We start from the raw sequence: 22117 nt of genomic DNA, 5'->3' as shown, positions 1-22117 counted from the left end.
ATAATATCAAATTAACAACCAGGGAAATCAGGAAAGGCCTCATATATAGTCAGGGATTCTCAGAGGTAGACATGAGGAGGAAGAACATTGCAGACATGGTGAGGGCAGGGGGAAGTGGGGCTTCCTATGCAAAGGCACAACAGCAGGAGATCAAATGGTGGGGGGAGGGTACAGCTAGCAGTCATCTTTGACAAACTAGAGCATGCATGAAGGGGAAATGACTGGAAAGTTAGGCAGTGGGAGGCAAATTGTATATGGCTTTAAATATCAGAGGTTTTTTTTTAATATTTCCTTCTAGAGGCAATAGGGAGCAACTAAGGATTTTTTTTTTTTTTGCACGGGGCAATGGGGGTTAAGTGACTTGCCAAGGGTCACACAGCTAATAAGTGTCAAGTGTCTGCGGTCGGATTTGAACTCAGGTCCTCCTGAATCCAGGGCCAGTGCTCCACCCACTGTGCCATCTAGTTCCCCCCCCCCCCCCCCCGGCAACTAAGGATTCTTGATGAGGGGAATGGTGTAATTTTATCTGTGTTTTAGGAGTATCACTTAGGCAGCTACATGAAAGATGGATTGGAAAAGGGAATAAATATTTATGTACCACCTACTATGTGCCAGATACTGGGGAGAGACTAACAGCAGGGAGATCCATTAGGAGGCTAATGTACCAGTGCCTGCTCCGAGGAAAAGACGATGTGAGAGAAAGGAAGGGAATAGGGAAAGAAAATGTCCTATACCTAGAACGAAATCATTTCCTCACAAAAATCACTTGCGGGGCAGCTAGGTGGCGAAGTGGATAAAGCACCGGCCCTGGATTCAGGAGTACCTGAGTTCAAATCCGGTCTCAGACACTTGACACTTACTAGCTGTGTGACCCTGGGCAAGTCACTTAACCCCCACTGCCCCACCAAAAAAAAAAAAAAAAAGAATCTTTTGGGGCAGCTAGGTGGCGCAGTGGATAGAGCACCAGCCCTGGAGTCAGGAGGACCTGAGTTCAAATCTGGCCTCAGACACTTAACACTAGCTGTGTGACCCTGGGCAAGTCACTTAACCCCAATTGCCTCAGCAAAAAATAAAAAATGAAAAAAAATCACTTGCTCTAAGGCTCTACTTGCCATCCCAATGATTTCCCAGACCACCACTGTCTTGTAGGTGATGTTTTTTGTTTTGTTTTTTACCTATGAGAAGGTAAGCTTCTCAAAAGGAAGAACCGATTTGCTTTGAGGCTTAACAATTAATGATTACTTAAAAAGTCATTTTTTTAATCCATTCATTCAGCAATCCCCATAAAATTAAAGGGTGCGGTGATTCTTGCCCTGTTTTGCAGATTAGCAAACTGTAGCTCAAGAAGTAAAGATACCTGACCAAGGTTCTATGGCTGCTAAGTGTTGGAGTAGGGACTCCCAGGAGCTCGGCAGATACGTGATAGATTGGCTCACTGCCTTTCAGAACTCAATCGATCCACCATCCCCAATCTTACCAGTAGCAGGAGTTCCAGGATACTTTGTACATATCTTATATCTACTTATTCATTTGTATATTGTTTCCACTGATATAATGCAGGTGCCTGAAAGCACAGACTGGGATCTTATGATCATAGATTTAGAACTAGAAAGGATCTTGGAGATTACCTAGGTCAACCTCCTGTTTTAATAGCTGAGGAAACAAGCCCAGAGAGGGCAGGTGATTGTCAAAGGGTTACACAGAGAATTGAGACAGAGATGGCTCTAGAACTCATGTCTCCTGCTTGCTAAATCACAGCTCTCTCTCTTCACCATACTGGCCCAGCCAAAGGTTGGCATGGACGTCTTAGTGTGCCACACACTTGGATTTATGCTATAAAGAGGCAACTGGATGTCTCGTACGATGCCTTAGTCACAGCAGCCAGCTCAGAAAAAGTCATGCTTCCCCTTGTGTTGTCCCCAGAGAACCTGGACCCTGGTAGAAAGTCACCTCCACCCTGTGTCACTGCTTTCCTCTTTCTCAGCCCCAAAGGTCACAACCGGATAAAATTCCTCCTAGGTGGCGCAGTGGATAGAGCACCGGCCCTGGATTCAGGAGGACCTGAGTTCAAATCCGACCTCAGACACTTAACACTTACTAGCTGTGTGACCCTGGGCAAGTCACTTAACCCCAATTGCCTCACTAAAAAAAAAAGAAAGAAAAGAAAAAAAAATTCCTCCTAGACTGGATTCCCTTTGCTCTGGCTTTACCAGGCTCTTCATAACCAGGGAGAGAGGGAGGCTTCATTCCTGACCCTTGTCTTATCCCCCTCTCACTTCCAAGTCTAAAATCCCCCAGTTCCCAACTCACAACATCTCATCCTCCTGAGCCTGAGGCTACTCTCTGAAGTGAAGACTATTGGGCTTTTGAAGCCATTTCATTGTTTCCTATAAGAAAAGAAGGAAGGAAGGAGGGAGGGAAAGAGGGAGGGAGGGAAGGAAGGAAGGAAGGGAAGGAAAGAAAGGAGGGAGGGAGGAGGAAAGAAAGAAAGAAAGAAAGAAAGAAAGAAAGAAAGAAAGAAAGAAAGAAAGAAAGAAAGAAAGAAAGAAAGAAAGAAAGAAAGAAAGAAAGAAAGAAAGAAAGAAAGAAAGAAAGAAAGAAAGAAAGAAAGAAAGAAAGAAAGAAAGGAAGAAAGAAAGAAAGAGAAGGGAGGGAGGGAGGAGGGGGAGGGAGGAAGGAAATAAATGTTTTTTGAAAGTTGCTGACTATCACTTCTCCTTCCCCTATCCTCAGAATACACAGAGGATTCAGGTTTAGCTGAATTTCCCTCCCATAGATTGTTTAATCATAGAGCAAAATATTTACACCAGCCAATAAAGCACAGAAAGCTGGTGATTGCTCATCAGTTCACTTGGGGAAAGGTTTATTGTGGGCATTTGAAACCTCGACGTGGCCCCTGATAATTGGCTCTGTACATCTTTGGCATCCGAAATTTACATAACATGTTGGGAATGATTGATGGCTTCCGTAACCTGGCCTGTCTTTTCACAGCAGCTTGGCTATCCATCTTGGCCATCACTGCTGGGACCATCCATCTTGTCTTATTTCTCACCATGAATGTGGCCAGAGACAGACAGATGGATGGACGGATGGATGGATGGACAGATGGACAGACAGGACAAACTCAAGCAAGAAAGAGAGTCTTTTCCCTCTCGGTGCTTACATTCTAATGAGGCAAGACAATGCATAAAGGGGAGCTAGAAAGGAGAGGGGAGTGGCAAGGAAGAAAGAAAAACATTATTGCAATGTGTCATGGAGAGATGATGCAGGCCTGAAATAGAATTTGAGCTCTATGCTAGAAGGTGCTGTTATTGTACACAGTTGACATATGGGAAAATTGAGGCAGAGAGAGGTGAAGTGACTTACCCAAGGTCACATAGTTTGTGAGCATCAAAGGCAGAATTTGAACTCAAGTCTCCCAGATTCTAGGCTTAGCAGTCTGGCCACTGCAACACCTAGTTTACAAAGTATTTTGTCTCTATTTTATCTCATTTTTTCTTCACAATAATTCTGTGGAAACTGAAGCAAACAAAGATGAAGTGACTTGAGCAGGGTCCCACAGTAAGTGTCTAAGGCAGGATTCCAACTCGGGTCTTCTCAACTTATGAGTCCAGCACTCCATCTACCATGCCACCTACTTGTCCATTTCTGTCACATGTAGTCAAGTGGGGAGAAGGTTATCCCTTCTCCCAGAAAGTCCAGCTTGAGACTTTGAGGCTCGCTTTCCAGTCCCCAACAGAAGATGCTGGTAAAAATAAAATAAAATAAAATAAAATAAAATAAAATAAAATAAAATAGTTCAGGGCAGCTAACTAGGTGGTGCAGTGGATAAAGCACCAGCCCTGGATACAGGAGGACCTGAGTTCAAATCTTACCTCATACGCTTGACACTTACCATCTGTATGACCCTGCCTGGTCAAAAAAAAAAAGGAAATAGGGGCAGCAAGGTAGTACAGTGGATAGAGCACCAGCCCTGGAGTCAGGAGGACCTGAGTTCAAATCCAGCCTCAGACACTTAACACTTATTAGCTGTGTGACCCTGGGAAAGTCACTTAACTCCAATTGCCTCACACAAAAAAAAAAAAGGAAATAAAGTTCAAAGTTGACAGTGGAAACTCTAGAAGGGGTTTCCAGAAGGATGAGACTCTTCAGACTGGAGCATGGATTTAGGAATCACCCTGAGCCAAAGGCCTGAGTACTCCACCTAATTACGGTTTGGTAATACCTGCCAGATCTTGTATTCCCCTGGCAAAACCGTTGATCCTCACAACAGCCCTGCAAGAAAGGTGCTGTTATTACACCCATTTGACATATGGGGAAACTGAGGCAAACAGAGGTGAAATGAAAGTGAAGCTGAGGGGGCAGTTAGGTGGCACAGTGGATAAAGCACTGGCCCTGGATTCAGGAGGACCTGAGTTCAAATCTGGCCTCAGACATTTGACACTTACTAGCTGTGTGACCCTGGGCAAGTCACTTAACCCTCATTGCCCTGCAAAACAAAAACAAAAAGAAAACCCTACTAAGAAAGTGAAGCTGAAAGAATAATTAAATATAAATTAAATATAAATAATTATTTCTCTAGGTTTTGAGGTTTGCAAAGCGCTTTACTTGACATATATTATCTCATTTGATCCTCACAACAACCCTGTGAAGTACATGCTATTTTTATCACCCCCGTTTTACAGATGAGAAAACTGAGGTTGAGACAAGTTAAATGACTTGCCCAGAGTCACACAGCTAGGAAGTGTCTGAAGCAGGATTCAAACTCAAGACCTCCTCAGTCAAAGGTCAGCAGTATACCATCTAACTGACAGCTTCCTACCTTCACTCCACTATCTTGGCTCCATCTCCGGTACTCCTATACCATCTAACTGAGAAAGGACACAGGAGGGCTTGCGTAAATTTTTTAAATTGTGCTATTATGAATGTAATTCTATGATTCAGGGGCAGCTAGGTGGCTAGGTTTGTTCATAGATAGAACTAAGAGCTATGGGGGATGGAAAGCTAGGTGATGCAGTGGATAGAGCACCAGCCCTGGAGTCTGGAGGACCTGAGTTCAAATTTGACCTCAATCATTTAGTAGTTGTGTGATCCTGGGAAAGTCTCTTAACCCCAGCACCTCCCCTGCCCAAAAGAAAGCAATTCTATGATCCCAAACCTATATTATTTCAATATATCTTAACAACAACCCTTAATTAGGCTCCCACTACATAAAGAGCACTGTCAAACATTTAGAAAAGATAGAGGGGCAGCTAGGTGGCACAGTGGGTGGAGCACTGGCCCTGGATTCAGGAGGACCTGAGTTCAAATCCAGCCTCAGACACTTGACACTTACTAGCTGTGTGACCCTGGGCAAGCCACAACCCCAATTGCCTCACAAAAAAAGAAAAGAAAAGAAAAGATAAAGTCCCTAGCCCAGAGATGGAATCCTCTTGCCGACCCTCATTGCAGCTTCACAACCTATTGCAATATGTTTCTCACTTCCTCGTCAATCTCCCCTAAAGCCTTGCCATCACCCCCATTGCTCCCTCCCCCTCCCCTTTTTAGCTCCCCTTTATGTAACATGAAAACATACTAGGGCCAGGCTGGGGAAAGATTTAAATAGCAAACAGTTATTTGTGTGATCCTCACACACACACACACACACACACACACACACACATGCTGATTAGTACTCTGTCCTCCAGAAACAAATGACTATTAGTTTTGTGTCTATTTTCCATTTCCTTCTGTGCATGCATGCTATTCCTACCAGTAGACTGTAAGTCCCCGAAGGACAAGAATTGTTTTGTTTTTGTCTTGGTACCTTCTGTCTGTGACACAGTTATCATTGAATAAATCCTTTCTTTTTCTTTCTTTCTCTTTCTTTTTTTCTCTTTCTCTCCCTCTTTCTTTCACTCTTTCTTTCTCTTTCTCTTTTCCTTCCTTCCTTCCTTCCTTCTTTCCTTTTTTCTTTCTTTCTTCCTTTCTTTCTTTCTTCCTTTCTTTCTTTCTTCCTTTCTTCCTTCCTTCCTTCCTTCCTTCCTTCCTTCCTTCCTTCCTTCCTTCCTTCCTTCCTTCCTTTCTTCCTTTCTTTTTCTTTCTTTCTTACATGGAATGGAAGTTTATTGAGAGCAGGGACCATTTTGCTTTTGGTTTTATCTCCCCACTGCCGAGCACATAGTAGGGACTTAATATTTGTTGAATTACACTAACCTGAATTAGCATAATCTGGGGATAAACGCTTTCCTTCTGGCCCAAGGAAATCTCTCTCCTCCATATCATAGAGCCTTTCAGCCTTGCTCTGGCAAAAATTACAGTTTATTTCCATGCCGATCTTTGGCCCAAACCTTAGTGGAGTCTGTCTTCTGTTCTGAGCTCATTAAAATTATTTCTTCTTTAGCTGCAAATGGAATGTTTATTATTACGATTATTTGAGTTGGTCTGTGCTGGGCTCCGGGCTGTCTGTCTGCTCCTGATGGTCCGTTAATCAGATGAGTCTAAGCCCAAAGCCTGGCACAGAGACCTCGGGTTGGGTTCAGCCTATCTCCTACTGCATTCTAGTTGAAGCAGGATTGAGGGTTGGAGGGGCGGGGGCAAAATAGAAAGTCTCAAGACTCAGCTTACATATCCACTGTCAGAAGCCAGGAGGTCCCTGGAGGGGGCTTCCTTTAGGTCAGCAATGTATAATGGCAGAACCTAGAGAAAGGAGACATGGCTTCCAGGACCAGTTCTGCCATGAACCAGCCTTTTTCCACCCTCTAGGCTTCATTTCCTCATCAGTAAAATAGGGGGAAGTTGAATTTTTATCATTTTTAATTAACAAAGATTTATTTTCTCTCCTTCCCACCTCTTGACCAGGAAAAAGAAAAAGAAAACCCATGTGACAAATATACATTGTCAAGCAAAAACAAGTCCCCCATTGGCCTTGTCCTAATATGTGTCTCTTTCTGCATAGTTGGTCCATCATCTCTGAATCAGGAGGTGGGTAGCATGGCTGTTCATCAGACCCCTGCAATCATGGTTGTTCATTCTACTGGTTGGTGTTTGGAAAAGTAGAATTGAGAGTCCAACTTCTTTATGGTACAGAACAGAGAACTGAAGCACAGAGAAATTAAGTAAATTGTCCAAGAATCTCTCAGGTTGTGATAACAACAATATATACAGCCATCATCATCATGGCTGACATATGTAGGGCATGTCTTGGAATTAGGAACAGCTAATGGGGTTAGTAGCTACTTGGATCCTTACTAGCTCTATGACCCTGGGCAAGTCATTTAACCCCTATGAGCCTCAGGGTCCCAAGTGTTTAGCCCAGTGTCTAGCACATAGTAGGTGCTTAATAAATATTGATTGATCAGAGTTTAACTGAAATCTGTGTTCAAGCCCTGACTTTGATACTGGATGCTATGTCACTTGAGATAATTTACTCAACATCACAATGCCCCCAAAGACTCAGGGGTTGCTGATCTTCATTGGTAGAGGGAGTTTCCATACTGGGAATCACCCACACCAAAGAAATCAAGATCCTGACCCTGCCCCAGAAAAAATTTTTTGCAAAGCACATGCTATAATACACTTTAATCATTTAATTTTTAAAATATTGTATAATTTAATGATTCTATATAATCATATTTGATTCTCATACCAGTCCTGTGAGATGGATGATGTTCAAATCCTGCCACATAATAGTTGTGTGACCTTGGGTAATTTACCTGATTTCTCTGGGCTTGAGGTTCCTCTTCTGTAAAAGGAGGGGATTAGGCTAGGTGACCTTTCAGTCTCCTATAGCTCTCCAGCCATAAATCTATGAATACTTACAAGCTGTTATGACCTCAGGCAAGTTAGCTAGCTTTGCTGGGCTTCCATTTCCTCTTCTGTTGAATGAAGGGGACTAGTGAGCCTGTGGGGTCCCTTTTCCAGCTCTAAATCTATGATCAATAAGATCATACGATTCTGTCTTCCCCATTTTAAAGTTTCAAACTCTATAGATCAATCAACGGATCAGTGCTTATTAAGCACCTAATTATGTGCCAAGCACTGGGCTAAGCCTTGGGCCTCTGAGGCTCATATACTTGCCTGGGGTCATATACGTAGTAAATATCCAAGGCGGGATTTGAACCCAGGTTGTTCTGACTCCAGATCCAGCCATAGACAGAGAACAAGGACTGGGACTATCTGCCTTCCAGGGTAGGTAGTGGGTTCAAATGAAGTACATTCTCCCTGTGACCATAAGCCCTTATCAGTATTAGACAGAGGTATCATCAGTATGATGGCACATCATCCCCCCTAGTGGGTTGGGTGGGCTTTGCTTCTGCCATATAAACTTGGGTTTCCCAGAAGCCATTACCTGTCCCACCAGATGACCATGACCTTGAAGCAGCCCACTGCTGAGAGGACCTGCTAATAACTCTTGTCACTCAGGTTCCAGTGAGTGCCCAATGAACCCAGAATTGTCTACACTAATAGAGAGGGAGTGATTTAGGGGATGGAGGCAAGGTGTTGTACCATGGAGAGCATCCTAGACCTTGAGGCAGAGGACCCAGACTCAGTCTGTCCCAGGGACTTCTTAACCTGTGGGACTTGAGGAACGTCACAGCCCCCACTGACCTTCAGTTTCCTCCTTTGATAAGAAATTAGGCTAGATGACTTCTAAGCTTACCTCAGAGCTCAGACTTTCGAAATCCAAAGGTCCTTTCTCACTCTGACATTCTTTCCCAAGGCCCCTCCCAGCCCTGACATTCTCTGTTCTAAGGCCCCTCCCAGCCCTGACATTCTCTGTTCTAAGGTCCTTCCCAGTTCTGACACCTAAATATCAAATAATGACCCTTAATATGATATCATCCAGTTTACTTTGGGGATACATTTGTGATTTATAAAAAGACTTTACTTCCCAATTATAATCTTCTTTACCAATAATAAATGGCTATTCATTCCCTGAACACACCAGTGAGCAGGGAGGCGGCAGTAAGGTATGCCAGGCGATGGGGAAAAGTCAGCCTGAGACTTAAGGATTAGTTTGGAAATATACATGTGTCACATACATTTCATCAGTATCATGGTTGACTGTGGACTTGTATCATCCCCCACTTCTCCAACTAGACTGGGAGCTCCTTGAGGACAGGGTCTCTGTTGTGTTCTCGTTGAATTCCCACTTGCTAAAGGTTTATGGAAGGGATATTGATGAGTAGAGCATCACCAAAGGAGACTGACCCCAATGGTGAAGGGACTCGATATCTACTCTAAGCGTAGACAATGAATGAACTGGGCGTTAAAGGAGAAAATGGAGGGAGGAGATGACAGCAGGCTTTAATTATCTGAAAGGTTATTGTTTGGAGGAGGCGTTTGATTTGTCCTATTTGGTACCAAACTCCAGGACGAAGGCCAATCAGCAGAAGTTTTGTGGCAAAAAAAACTTACCTGAGTAAAAAACGCCCTATGGAATGGGAGAGGGCGGCTAGGTGGCACCATCGAGCACAGATCACTAGGCCTGGAGTCAGAAAGACTCCTCTTCCCGAGTTCAAATCTGGCCTCAGACTATGTGACCCTGGGCAAGTCACTTAATTGTTTACCTCTCTTTCCTCATCTGTCAAATGAGCGGGAGAAGGACATGGCCGACCACTCCAGTATCTTTGCCAAGAAAACCCCAAATGGGGTCACAGAGTCAGACACTGAAGCGATTAAACAACAATCACATTAAATGGGAAGCTTTGGCAGTGGGGGGGAGGGGGGGGAGGTAGTGAGTTCTCAATCCCTGGAGGTTTTCAAGGTAAACAACCATTTGTTGGAAGCATTCTAGATGAAATTCAGGATTCAGGGAGAAGATGGAGTAAGGTAACCTATTAGGTCCCTTGTAATTTGGCATGCAGCAAGTGAGTCGGTGATTTTTATGAACATTGAATCAAATGCTCCGTCATACCTCGTCTCAGTTGAAATATTAAATCCCCATACTGGTGGAGATGCAAAGATACATATGATCCTTGCCCTCAAGGGGTTCACAGTCTAGTTAATTGCTGCTCAGCTGCCCAGCTCCTCTTTCTAGCAGCTAGCTTCCCCCCCCCCCCCATTTGAGTAACAAATGAAAGGTCTTCTCACCAGGCAGCGCGGGTCTTACGGTGACATCAGGGCTGACATATGGGATGATTCTAATTTTGTGAACCTAGTTCTAAAGCAGAATCTTGTGATTCAAGAGACGGCCCTCACCCCCCCCCCGCCCCCTTCCTTAGGCCTCCCACCATTCTCCCCTCCAGAAAGGTGAGATAGCTGAGCAGGAGAATCTCTCCTAAAATAGGTTCATTCCAATGTGCTCCCCCCCTCCCCCTCCCAAAGCAGGATCCATGACCTGGACTCTTTCTTGCTTTCCCTTGGGGAAAGTACAAGTTGGGGGTGGGGGGGGTCTAGTCTCACCCTGTGCTGGTTGGGACATTGGTTTATGACATTGGTGTGAATGATCATTAACTAGATTTACAGATGCTCAGACACAATCTAAGTCCATTACTGTGCATTTCCCCTTTTAGACAAAAAGGGATTTTTAGCGGGTTAATAGGACTTTTATTTCATTATCTAATGGTAAAAGTGTTTTGTTACATGCACTAGATAAATGTGTAGCGGCAGTAACAAATGCAGTCCAAGGAGCCGGCTGCTCCTCTTCACCGGGCATATGGTAGATTAAAGAGTTCACCCTCGAAATACACTCCTGCATGCGCTCGTGTGTTTTTAATAAATCTGATTGCAGATATTTATTGCATCACCGGATTTGGAAAATTACAGGACTTGATTGCTGCAAATATAATCGGGTGATATATACGGATACTGCAGCTCGAGTTATTGTCCAGGGCAGGAGAGTGGGGGGGGGGGACATCCTTCTCAGTTCAAGCAAAGCCACCACATAAACAGACCGTATCCTGAATTATGCAAATGAAAGCTATGACAGCTCCTAGTGAATTGCACTCTCCTACTGAAATTGCCACCATTAGAAATGAGGAGCAAGGAGAAGGGCCCATCCAGCATCCTTGCACAAGCCACAGCCTTTCTCCCCGTGGAAGATGGAAGGATTTTTTTCCCTTTCTTTTCACTCCTTTTCTTTTGTTGTTGTTGATGGCGATGGCTGAAACCCTCCACGATCTGGTTCCCACCTACTTTTTCTTAGATAATTGGACAATTCTCCCCCTTCTTGAACTTTCTCTTCTGGTCTAGCTGGCCGGCTGGTCGTTTTCCTTACATGACGTTCTAAAACTCACCTCCACTCCTTGGTGGGAGTGGTCCGTCAAGCTTAGAATGAGAGGAATCTGGGCTGGGCTCTGGAGATGTCATTTCAGGAAGGAGAAATCTCTAACAACAAGGGGAAAGTCAGTATGGAATCCACCTTGAAGAATCATTAGCTTTCTTCAAAGCAAATCCCCCTCCACCGGGTCTATGCTCACCTCCCACCCATACTCCCAGCTAGAAGTCCTCTCTCCTTCTGGAAGTGATGTTGGAGCTATTCTGTACTGACCTGCAAACATGCTCCTCACAAGCATCTCAGGTCTCCTCGAAGTCAGGGACACTCACTTCTGCTCTGTTTTCTCAGAAGTTCCTAGCACCATCCCTGACACATAGTAGGTGCTTAATAAATGTTTGTTGATCATCTTTTAATAAGCGTTTGTTGAACACCTAGTGTGTTCCATCACTGTGCTAGAGACTCTGGGGATGCAGAAAAAGACAGCTCCTGCTATAAAGGAGCTCACACCCTAATGGAGAATACAACATGCAAACAACAATGTACAAGGTATCTACAGGATAAATTGGGGATCATCTCTAATTGAGTGAGTGATGTTGTATCTTCCCTATAGAATGTCGAATAGGGCAGCTAGATGACAGTGGCTAATAGCATCTTGGGCAGATAGGTGGTACAGTGGATGGAGTGCAAGGCTTGGAGTCAGGAGGACCTGAGTTCAAATACGGCCTCAGACATTTACTAGCTGTGTGACCCTGGGCAAGTCACTTCACCTTATTTGCCTCAGTTTCCTCATCTGTAAAATGAGCTGGAGAAGGAGATGGCAAAACACTCTGGTATCTTAGCCAAGAAAACCCCAAATAGGGTCATGAAGAATCAGGCCCAACTGAGCCAACTCCAACAAGAAAAAGAATGTAGAATTAGGGTGGGATGGGTGGGTCACAGGAGTAGAGCCAGAAAGGATCTACTACTCTCATTTTACAGATAAGGAAACTGAGGCTCAGGGGATTCAAGCAACTCCCCCAAGGTCACCTAGATATTAAGTTGCAAAATCTGGATTTTAATTTCATTTCTTTGGACCCACAAACAGAATCCATTCTGTTGCACCATAGTCTACCACCTTACTCAAACTCCTGGAGGTCATGGAGGGTTTTCTGTTTTCACCGCCATGTCCCCAGCGCTTCCCCCAGGACCCACCCAACACACAGTAGGTACCTAATAAATTCAGGTTCAAGTGAATTGACTTGAATCCTGTGAAAGCCAGGCTCCACGCCTCCGCCCCACTCCTAGGCGGGCCAAGCCCCTTCAAATCCACTCCATCTAGACCCGAGGGCCCTCAAATGAAATATTCTTTGCACTCGAAGTGAACTGGAAATAATTTACCGCGAGAGACCCGAAAGGTCAGTTTACTCCATATCGGCACCTTCATTTTTCCAAAATCCGCCGAAATTAAAAAGCTATAGATATCTTATAGAGCTTATTTATGAACACTTAAGTGTAAGTAACTCATGGTTGGAACGGTTCCCTGCCCGTGATCTATGAAAGCTGTCAGCGCCACATTCTTAGACTATAATCTGCCCATACAATATGCTATTTTGACATGGTCTGGTGATGTTTTCCACAGTTACTGACAAGCGTATGCCAGCGTTCCTTTGGAAAAATTAGGAAACGGGTTGGGGGGTGGGGGGGAGGCCAGGGAGAGGATGGGGGACTCCACCCAGTTTTATGACTATTGATCAACCCAGCTCCCAACGATCTTAAAAAAAAAAAGTCCCAGATTTTTGGTCAGATCCACAGTTTCTTAAATTATTCCCAGGCACCGTGAGTCAATACGGTGTCTTTTCTCAGCTTTGTAAGTTAAGAAAAACTTGTTCGGCGTTCTGTTATGTATGCTGATGAAGGGGGATTGGGGGTGGTGAAGGACGGGGGGGAAGAAAAAAAACCCACCCTCTTTTTTTTTTTTCCCTCTTTCTCTCTCTTATTGTTCTAGAAGGAGCTTAATTCTGTTGCCTCTGAACTGGCGTCGCGGCAGGAGGAAAGCCAGAATTCTCATAAACATTTAATTGAACTCCGTCGGGAATTTAAGAAAAATGTACCTGAGGTAGAGTATATTTGCGGCTCCGGAATTAACGCGGTGGGAAGGCAGATTTCTCTCCTTTCAAACTCGATTTTTGAAAACTGGCGACATAAGTGACTAACAAGGAAAGAAGCTAATTAGCCACAAAGAAAAATTAGCGTCCCCCTAACCCTCAAGTTCTCTTAGCATTGTGGTGCCCAGCGGTTCCGTATTATGGGAAAATGGAAAAGATTTCCATTAAAGTCATTGTTTCAGAAGACTTTAGGAAACAGTCATTTTTGTCTTTTCCTTCTCCCCAGCCCTCCCCCCCCAAAATTCATAGCTGAGATATTATTATTTTGAACGCCGAGCCTCGATGGATGAGACTGTGTGTCCATAGATCACTTTGCTTCCTTTGCCATATCAGCCACCAGGCTGTCTGGGCATGGGGATCTCCCCCTTCCCTGTTCTTTCTGCCTCTTTTTGCAGCTCCTATGTCCTCCCCCCCACCCCCACTTTTTAGTATTTTCTTTCCCTCCTCACCTACCACCATCCCGAAGGCTTTGGTGTCCATAAGCCTATATCTGCCTCCTTGGGAGAGGGTGCCGGGGCTGGAACAGTGGGGGAATCCCCAGAGGAAGGAGACAAGATTTTATGGGCTTCCAATCTCTTTTGGGGAGAAATGGAGAGAGCCTTGTTCTTTGCCAACAGGTTCCAATGTTGCTTCTTGGAAAATTCCAGAAATTTCAGAAGGAAGGAAGGAAAGAATGGAGAGAGAGAGAGAGAGAGAGAGAGAGAGAGAGAGAGAGAGAGAGAGAGAGAGAGGAGGGAGAGAGAAGGAAAGAAAGAAGGGAGGGAGAAGAAAGGAAAGAAAGAAGGAATTTTAAAAAAACAACAACAAAGAAAAAGAAAGAGAAGGAAGGCAGGGAGGAGGATGAAAGAAATGAGGAGGGGAGAAAGGAAGAAAAAGAAAGAAAGAAAAAGGAAGAGAAAAAATGGAGAAGGAAAAAAGAGAAAAAAGAAAGGGGAGGGAGGGAGAAAGAAAGATGGAAGGAAGGAAGGAAGGAAGGAAGGAAGGAAGGAAGGAAGGAAGGAAGGAAGGAAGGAAGGAAGGAAGGAAGGAAGGAAGGAAGGAAGGAAGGAAGGAAGGAGGGAAAGAAGGAAGGAAACACAGACAGACCAAACTCTATGTAGCTTTGCCAGAGTAGACTAGGGACCCTGCAGAACAATCCGGAGGCACAATGGTACAATAGAAAGAATACTAGAATTTAAATCAACAAGACTTGGATCGAAACCCCATCTCTCGAACAATGAGGTCTCCAAGGTCCTTTCCAACTCTCGACCTGAGACCCTGTGAGGCATCTCCCTTTGACACATTCGACCCCATTGGACTGGCAGGGCTTCATGGTGCTTCTCCACAAAATTGCCTGATCGTTAGAGCTTCCCAAAGTGTGCCATGGACTCCTAGCTCTTGAGCTGGGAGGGACCTCCTAGAGACCACCTGGGTATCTACATACAAGAAAACTAAAGCCAGGAAGGCTGGACAGCTCATCCCACGACAGATCCATGGATAGGAGGGATCTCCCAGGCCATCTCATCCACCTCCCCTCATTCTACAGACGGGGAAACTGAGGCCCATGGAAGTTAGATGATTTGTCATAGAATCAGAGACCTAGAGATATAAGGGACCCCAGAGGGCCAGATAGTCCAACAACCATGTTGTACAAATGAGGAAACTAGGGGGGCAGCTAGGTGGCGCTATAGTGGATAAAGCACCAGCCCTGGATTCAAGAGGACCTGAGTTCAAATTTGGCCTCAGACACTTGATACTTACCAGCTGTGTGACCCTGGGCAAGTGACTCATCCCTCATTGCCCTGCAAAAAAACCCAAAAAACCAAAACACCAAATGAGGAAACTGAGCCACAGAAAGTAAAGCGACTCAAACAAGGATGCCTTGGGAAGTAGTAGTAGCAGCTTCTCCATCACTGGAGGTCCTCAGACAGAGGCACCACCTTCGGCATGAAGTTTTTCCTGATCCTCTCTCCTCCCCCCCCCAAAAAAAACCACTACCTTGTATTTATTAATGTTATAAATTTTTATAGATGCCCTAGTTGTCTCACCTATTAGAATATAAGTTTTATGCAAGGAGGAATTGTTCCAGTCTCTGTATTCATATCCTCAGGCCCCAGCACAATGCCTGGCATAGAGTGGGGGCTTGATAAATTCTAGATTGGTTGGATGATCGCCTAAACCCCTTGTGAGGGATAAGGTGCAGAGGACACTCCGGCTTTAGACCTCTGAGGTCCATCCTTTTCAGTGCCAAGATTCCCTGACAGGATGTATGGCATTTGTCATACTCACCTCGGCACAGGGCTAGGTGGATTCAAAGGCCCAGTCCAGCTCTGAGATTCATTTACTTTGTGATGCTGGCCATGGCAGTGAAGGGCAAAGAGAAATGGATTCTGAGGCAGAAGATCCAGGTTCAAATCCCACCTCCGACACCTGCTATCTGTCTGACCTTGAGCAAGTCACTTGCTCAGTCTGAGACAGTTCCTCCTGTGTAAAACAAGGGCCTTGGACCAGACGACCTCCAAATCTGTGATCAACTGTTTACAGTGATTAAAATTTCCATACCCTGGGGGGCAGCTAGGTGGTGCAGTGGATAAAGCACTGACCTTGGGTTCAGGAGGACCTGAGTTCAAATATGACCTTAGACACTTGATACTTACTAGGTGTGTGGCCTTGGGCAAATCACTTAACCCTCATTGCCCTGCCCCCCCCCCAAAAAAAATTTCCATCCCTTGTCTCCTTAGGCAACCTGGGCCTTTGATGGGTTCTTTTTCCTTGACGATGGCGCCCTAGGTTGGTTTCAGGGCTGTACTCATCCAGAAGGCATTCTTCCATGTATCCAGCAATCTAGCACTGCTACTTATGACCCCCACCCCAACCTCCAAATAGCTTATTTTCCTACTTCATCTCACTGAACCCTGTTTGAGTTTGGGGTTCCTTAGCAAACCCTGTGAAGGATCTGAAAGTCGGGGCTCAGGATGGCGGCCAGAGACAGAACAGACCCTAATCAGGATGGTCCAGATTCTCCAAGTTGGCTCAGGCTGTAGGACCTCCCAGATCCAGGTTCCCTGTCCCGGGATGTGGCCCGAGCTAGGCCTCTGCCACCAGCAGAGGGGCCAAGAGAAGACAGGGTAGAGGGTAGGGTGTGGCTGGCACCATTGGGTGTTACCTCCACTCCCCTCCAACATCCCATCCGCCTCTGAGGTTCCCAATCAGGAACTGGGCAGCAGATATGGAGGGAGGGATTGAATGCAGTTCAGTAAGCCTTGCCGAGCTTCTCATAGCACAGGAAAGGTCTTCCCACCAGGCAGAATGGTCTTACTGTAACATGAGGGCTGGCATATGGCGTGATTCTAATTTTATGATTCTGATTCTGAGACAGATCTCGTGATTCAATAATGGACCCTCAGCCCACTCAAGGCCTCCCACCACTCCCCCATCCCCAATCTCTTTCTCACTCTGCCAAATGTGTAGTTTCGTTGACACGTGGAAGTCCCAGTGAGAGCACAACCTCTACCAAAACAGATCAGAGTTATCTAGGGGCACTAAGAATTTTAGTGACTCGCCCAAGGTCACACAGCCAATAGATACCAGAGTTAGGACATGAATTTAGGTCTATCTGACTCTGAAACTGGCATATTATCCCACTGTGCCTTTTTCTTCCTACCCTCTCAATCAACAGGCATTTATTATGTGTCTGCTGTATGCCAAACTGTGGGAGGTGCTGAGCATGTAAAGATAGTAACAAAACATCCCTGCCCTCCAGATGCTTATATTTTATCAGATAAAATGAGATATATACAAACAGATGTATTTAATAAGTGATAATATTAATAAATACTGAGTCTCTGATATGTGCCAGGCATTGCATTAAGTTCTAAATTCAGTTCAGTTGCATCTAACTCTTTGTGACCCTATATGGGTTTTTTGGGTGTTTTCTTGGCAAAGATACTAGAGTGATTTGCCATTTCCTTCTCCAGCTCATTTTACAGATGAGGAGACTGAGGCAAACAGGGTTGAGTGACTTGCCTAGGGTCACACAGCTACTAAGTGTCTGAGGCTGGATTTGAACTTGGGAAGAGGAGTCTTCTGACTCCAGGCCTAGTGCTCTGTGTACTATGGTGCCACCCAGCTGCCCCTAAGTTCTAGATACACAGAGACAAATACAAACTCATCCCTTCCCTCCAAGAGCTTATTTTCTCCTGGGGGAGGTTGGTTGATCATGAACCTTTTGGGTCATTTTGGGTTGTTGACTTAACTCATGGAGGCCGCCATCTTTATTGTTTTGTAACTTAACAAAGCTATAGGTTTGGGGATACTCTGCACAGGATTCATATGCTGTATGTTGTGTCAAAAAATCTCAAATTATTTAGACATTGAGTGTCACTTGAGTGTCTTTGTGACTCTCTATCCTACCTGTTCAGTGAGTCTATCTTTGGTGGGAAGAAGTAGGAAGGAAACAAGTATTTCACACCTACTATGTGCCAGGAAATGTGCCAAGCCCCTTACAAATATTATCTCATTTGGTTCTTAAAACAACCCTGGGAGGTAGATGCGATTATTACAGAGGAGGAAACTGAGGTTAATGGAGATTTTTTTTTTTAGTGACTTGCCCAGGGTCACACAACCAGTAAGTGTTTGAGGGTGAGGTAGCCCAGCAGTCAATCTGCTGTACCACCTAGCTGCCGATGGAGCGGTTTGGATAGGGAGGGGCAGGATTCAGATCTCTCCCTTGGCTGCTTTGCCCAAAGACCATAATAAATTCTGTGAACCTCACCATTCAGTATGTCCAGCCCCCAGGAGCTGCCAGAGTGATTCCTCACCATTTCTAGGCTCACGTTTCTGTTATACTTTAAAGTTTGTCCATACATTCGATCCTCACAGCAGCTATGTGAGAGAGATGCGACTGTAACTCACACTTTCCAGATGAAGAAAAGAGACTCACAGGGCAGCTAGGTGGTGCAGTGGATAGAGCACGGGCCCTGGAGTCAGGAGGACCTGAGTTCAAATCCGGCCTCAGACACTTAACACTTACTAGCTGTGTGACCCTGGGTAAGTCACTTAACCCCAATTGCCTCACCAAAAAAAAAGAAAAGAGGCTCAGAGAGGGTTAGTAACTTACCTAGGGTCATACAGCAAATAAATGTCAAAGGCAGGATTCTAACCCCATTATTTCCATCTCTGAGTCACCATGCCACCTTGGGAACACATTGCTTCTAAGCATCACCTCGACCCCAAAACAGTAGGTGGAGGTGTCTGAAGGCCTTCTCTCTCCCTTTCCTGACTTCCTCCTCCCCTCCCTTCCCACCCCCCAAAGGCAGCAAAGTTTTTGTCAATTAGTCTTCCCCCGGGAGTGGCACAGGTGAGGTGCAAAATCCAGGCCGGGTTTTAAGCCTCCAATTTCGGCTTACATAATTTTAATACTGCATAATTATGCAATTATGCAATTAAGAGGAATAAGTTTCCATTCCTATTATAGTCTCGCCTCTAAAATTTTCTCTTTTGGAACTGGTTCCTCTGGTAGGAAAGAGAGTCATGTTAGGGCCCTATTTAGGAGGGGGAAAAAAAACTCTTGGCTGGTGCCGACTCACCTCCTACTTGTCACTTTGAGCAGCTCCCCGTGGGTGACAATGAGCAGGACACTGGGCCCCTTTTGGGAAGGGAGCTGCCCCTGCTGGTGCCAGAGAAGGTGGGACTAGGAAGGAAGGAGACTGGAGAGCAGGGGGCGGGGGTGGGGGAAGGGGGGAGGGGGGGACAGAATGGACAAGAGGAGGAAAGCCAGCCCCCATACACACACAATGGACAGATGTGCTCAGGCCAAGGAGGCAGAGTCCACAAGGAGTCTTGGGAAGAGCACCAAGGTCATACAGGTTAGACCCAGGAAGAGCTGGGATTTGAGCCCATATACTCAATTCCTGTTTCAGAAGTCAAGGTAGATTGGAAGCTCCTACAGGGCAGGCACTGACTTTTGCTTCTTTTTGTATCTCCAGCATTCAGCATAGTGCCTGGCATACAGTAGGTGCTTCATAAATGTTTATTGACTGACTATACCACACTGCTCATCAGTTTCCTCATCTTTAAAATAGGGGGTAATAGGGGCAGCTAGGTGGCGGAGTGGATAAAGCACCAGCCCTGGATTCAGGAAGACCTGAGTTCAAATCCGGCCTCAGACACTTGACACTTACTAGCTGTATGACCCTGGGCAAGTCACTTAACCCCAATTGCCTCATCAAAAAAAAAAAAAAGAATAGGGGGTAATGATATCAGCCCTACCAGGCTCTCCTCCTACCTAGCTTTGTGACCTCAGCCTAGTCCCTCTGCGTGTTAATTTCCTCATTTGTAAAACAAAGCATTAATCTCTAAGAATCCATCTGTGCTCCAATGATATCAACACTTGTATATGGAGATTTTATTACATTATTTCTTTCAGTTATAAAACAGTATCTTTTCCCTCCCTCTCACTTCTTGACAAGAGAGAGAGAGAGAGAGAGAGAGGAGGCAGGGGAAGGAGGAGGAGGAAGAGGTATAGGAAGGGAGAGAGGAAGGAAGAGAGGAAAGAAGGAAGGAAGGAAGGAAGGAAGGAAGGAAGGAAGGAAGGAAGGAAGGAAGGAAGGAAGGAAGGAAGGAAGGAAGGAAGGAAGGAAGGAAGGAAGGAAGGGAAGGTGAAAAAAAAAGGAAGGAGAGAAGGAAGAATGCATGGTCCATCCTTTGAAAGACCCCACTCCTACATTACCTAAGAACAGAATTCTCACTTTGGCCACATCCAAAAACGTATTTCTTATTCTTTATATTACTCAGTCCTAGTGAGTCAACAACCATTTGCCTACAATGTATCATATGATGTGGATACACAGAAGGACAAAAGAGAGTCAGTCCCTGCCCTCAAAGAGCTCCCAGTCTATAAACTATGTCTGGAATAACTTGATAACAATCAAAGGAGAGAACACTGGCATGGGGGAGGGGTGTCAGGAAAATGTTTCTTGCATAAGGTGAGGCTTCAGCTGAGACCCTAAGGAAGCCAGCAAATAGAGGGGGCAGAGATGAAGAGGAAGAGGACTCCTGGCATGAGGCACAGCTAGAGAAAATGCCTAAAGTGGGGAAAGATGGAGAGTCTTGTGAAGGACAGCTCTTTGAATCAGGAAGTTCTGGGTTCAAGTCACTCCTCTGGGGCTCAATGAGATAATTTGTATCAAGTACTCATAAAGTGCTCTAGAAGTGACATTTTTAGGGCCGATTTTTTACAAAGCACTTGGAGGTTTGCAGAACTCCGCTGATTTCACTGAGATGAAGAGCACATGAGGAAGGATCCACTGGCAGGTTGGGTAGGCCACCTGGGGGCCAACCTATGAGAAAAAGGCCAGCATTGGAGAGGATGGAGAGATCCCAACAGTCATTGCAGGCACAACTTACATCACTGAGAGCCCAGATCCATTTTGGTATTTAAGAACCAATGTCAATTAGCATCAGAATAGGAGACAATATCTGTAAAGCACTTAGCACAGAGCTTGGTATACAGTAAGCACTAAATAATGCTTGTTCTCCCCCCCCCTCACCCCCCCACCATGAGGGCAAGGTCCATTTTTGCTTTCCTCTGTAACCTTGAAGAGCCTGGCACATAGTAGGTGCTTAATAAATGCTTGTTCTCTCCTCTCCCCCCCCCCCTTTCTTGAGGGCAAGAACTCTTGCCTGACACATATTTGTTGCTTAATGAATGATTATTCTCTCCTCTTCCCCCCCACCCTTTCTTGAGGGCAGGAACTCTTTTGCCTGACTCATAGTAGATGCTTAATAAATGCCTGTTCTCTCCTCCCCCCTCCTTAATTCAGGAGCTATTTTTGCCTTTCTTTGTATCCCCAAGGCTTAGCACAAAGCCTGGCTCATAATAGGCACTTGTTAACATGTTTGTTAAATGACTGATCTACTATATTAAGGACCACAAGGCCATAGACTTGAAGATGGAAGTGATTTTGAGGGCAATCTAGTCTAACCCCCTCATTTGACAAAAGAAAAAATGAGACTCTAGAGAGTAGTTGATGTGCCAGAGATCACCCAGTAGTGGGGCCCAAACCCAGGTTCCCTTGCTACAAATCTGTGGTTCTTCCTAGTGTGCTATGGGGAATAATGGGTAGAACTGGAAACAGAAAACGTTGTGTTTCTTGTAAACTCACAATTCCCCAGGTCAAGAAGAACATCTGACATCCACGCAGACAGGAAGGACCAGGGCAATCCTATCAGATGAACTTGTGAGTCCTTGATAAAAACTATAGCTATGGGGCCGCTAGGTGGTGCAGTGGATAGAGCACGGGCCCTGGAGTCAGGAGTACCTGAGTTCAAATCCGGCCTCAGATACTTAACACTTACCAGCTGTGTGATCCTGGACCCCAATTGCCTCACTAAAACAAAACAAAACAAAAAAAACTATAGCTAGCTAGTACGTCCACAGGGCTTTAAAGTTTGCAGAGCATTTAACAAATTTGTGTCATTTCATCGTCATAACAACCCAGGGATGTAGGTGCTCTTATTATCCTCATTTTATAGGCAAGGAAACTGAGGCCCCAAGAGTTTAAGGGTGACTTGTCCAAGGTCACACAGCTAGTAAGTGTCTGAGGTAGGATCTGAACTCAGGTCTTCATTATGCCAAGTTCATCGTTTTCTCCACAGAAACACCCAATGGCCCCAATTCCAAGACCTCGACCTAGGGCCCTGTGGAGGAAAGTACCAATGCCTTGGCCACGGGTTGGGCCCCCCTGCAGCCAAAAGGGGAGGTCTGGCCACTTGCTCTAAGTCTGGGGCATGG

General features: G+C 45.3%; 1 protein-coding gene across 1 annotated transcript in view; it reads left to right on the top strand.

Annotated features, from left to right (window-relative positions):
* The window catches only part of CUX2 (cut like homeobox 2), a 387207-nt gene that overhangs the window by 210197 nt on the left and 154893 nt on the right, over nucleotides 1–22117 (top strand). The window contains 1 exon segment of the mRNA XM_043976494.1: nucleotides 13185–13295. Coding sequence (XP_043832429.1) covers nucleotides 13185–13295 — 111 coding nt within the window.

Source organism: Dromiciops gliroides, chromosome 1, assembly GCF_019393635.1.
Source record: "Dromiciops gliroides isolate mDroGli1 chromosome 1, mDroGli1.pri, whole genome shotgun sequence".
Classification (NCBI taxonomy): domain Eukaryota; kingdom Metazoa; phylum Chordata; class Mammalia; order Microbiotheria; family Microbiotheriidae; genus Dromiciops; species Dromiciops gliroides.
The sequence above is the reverse complement of the archived record's forward strand: the minus strand, read 5'-3'. Positions and strand labels throughout refer to the sequence as shown.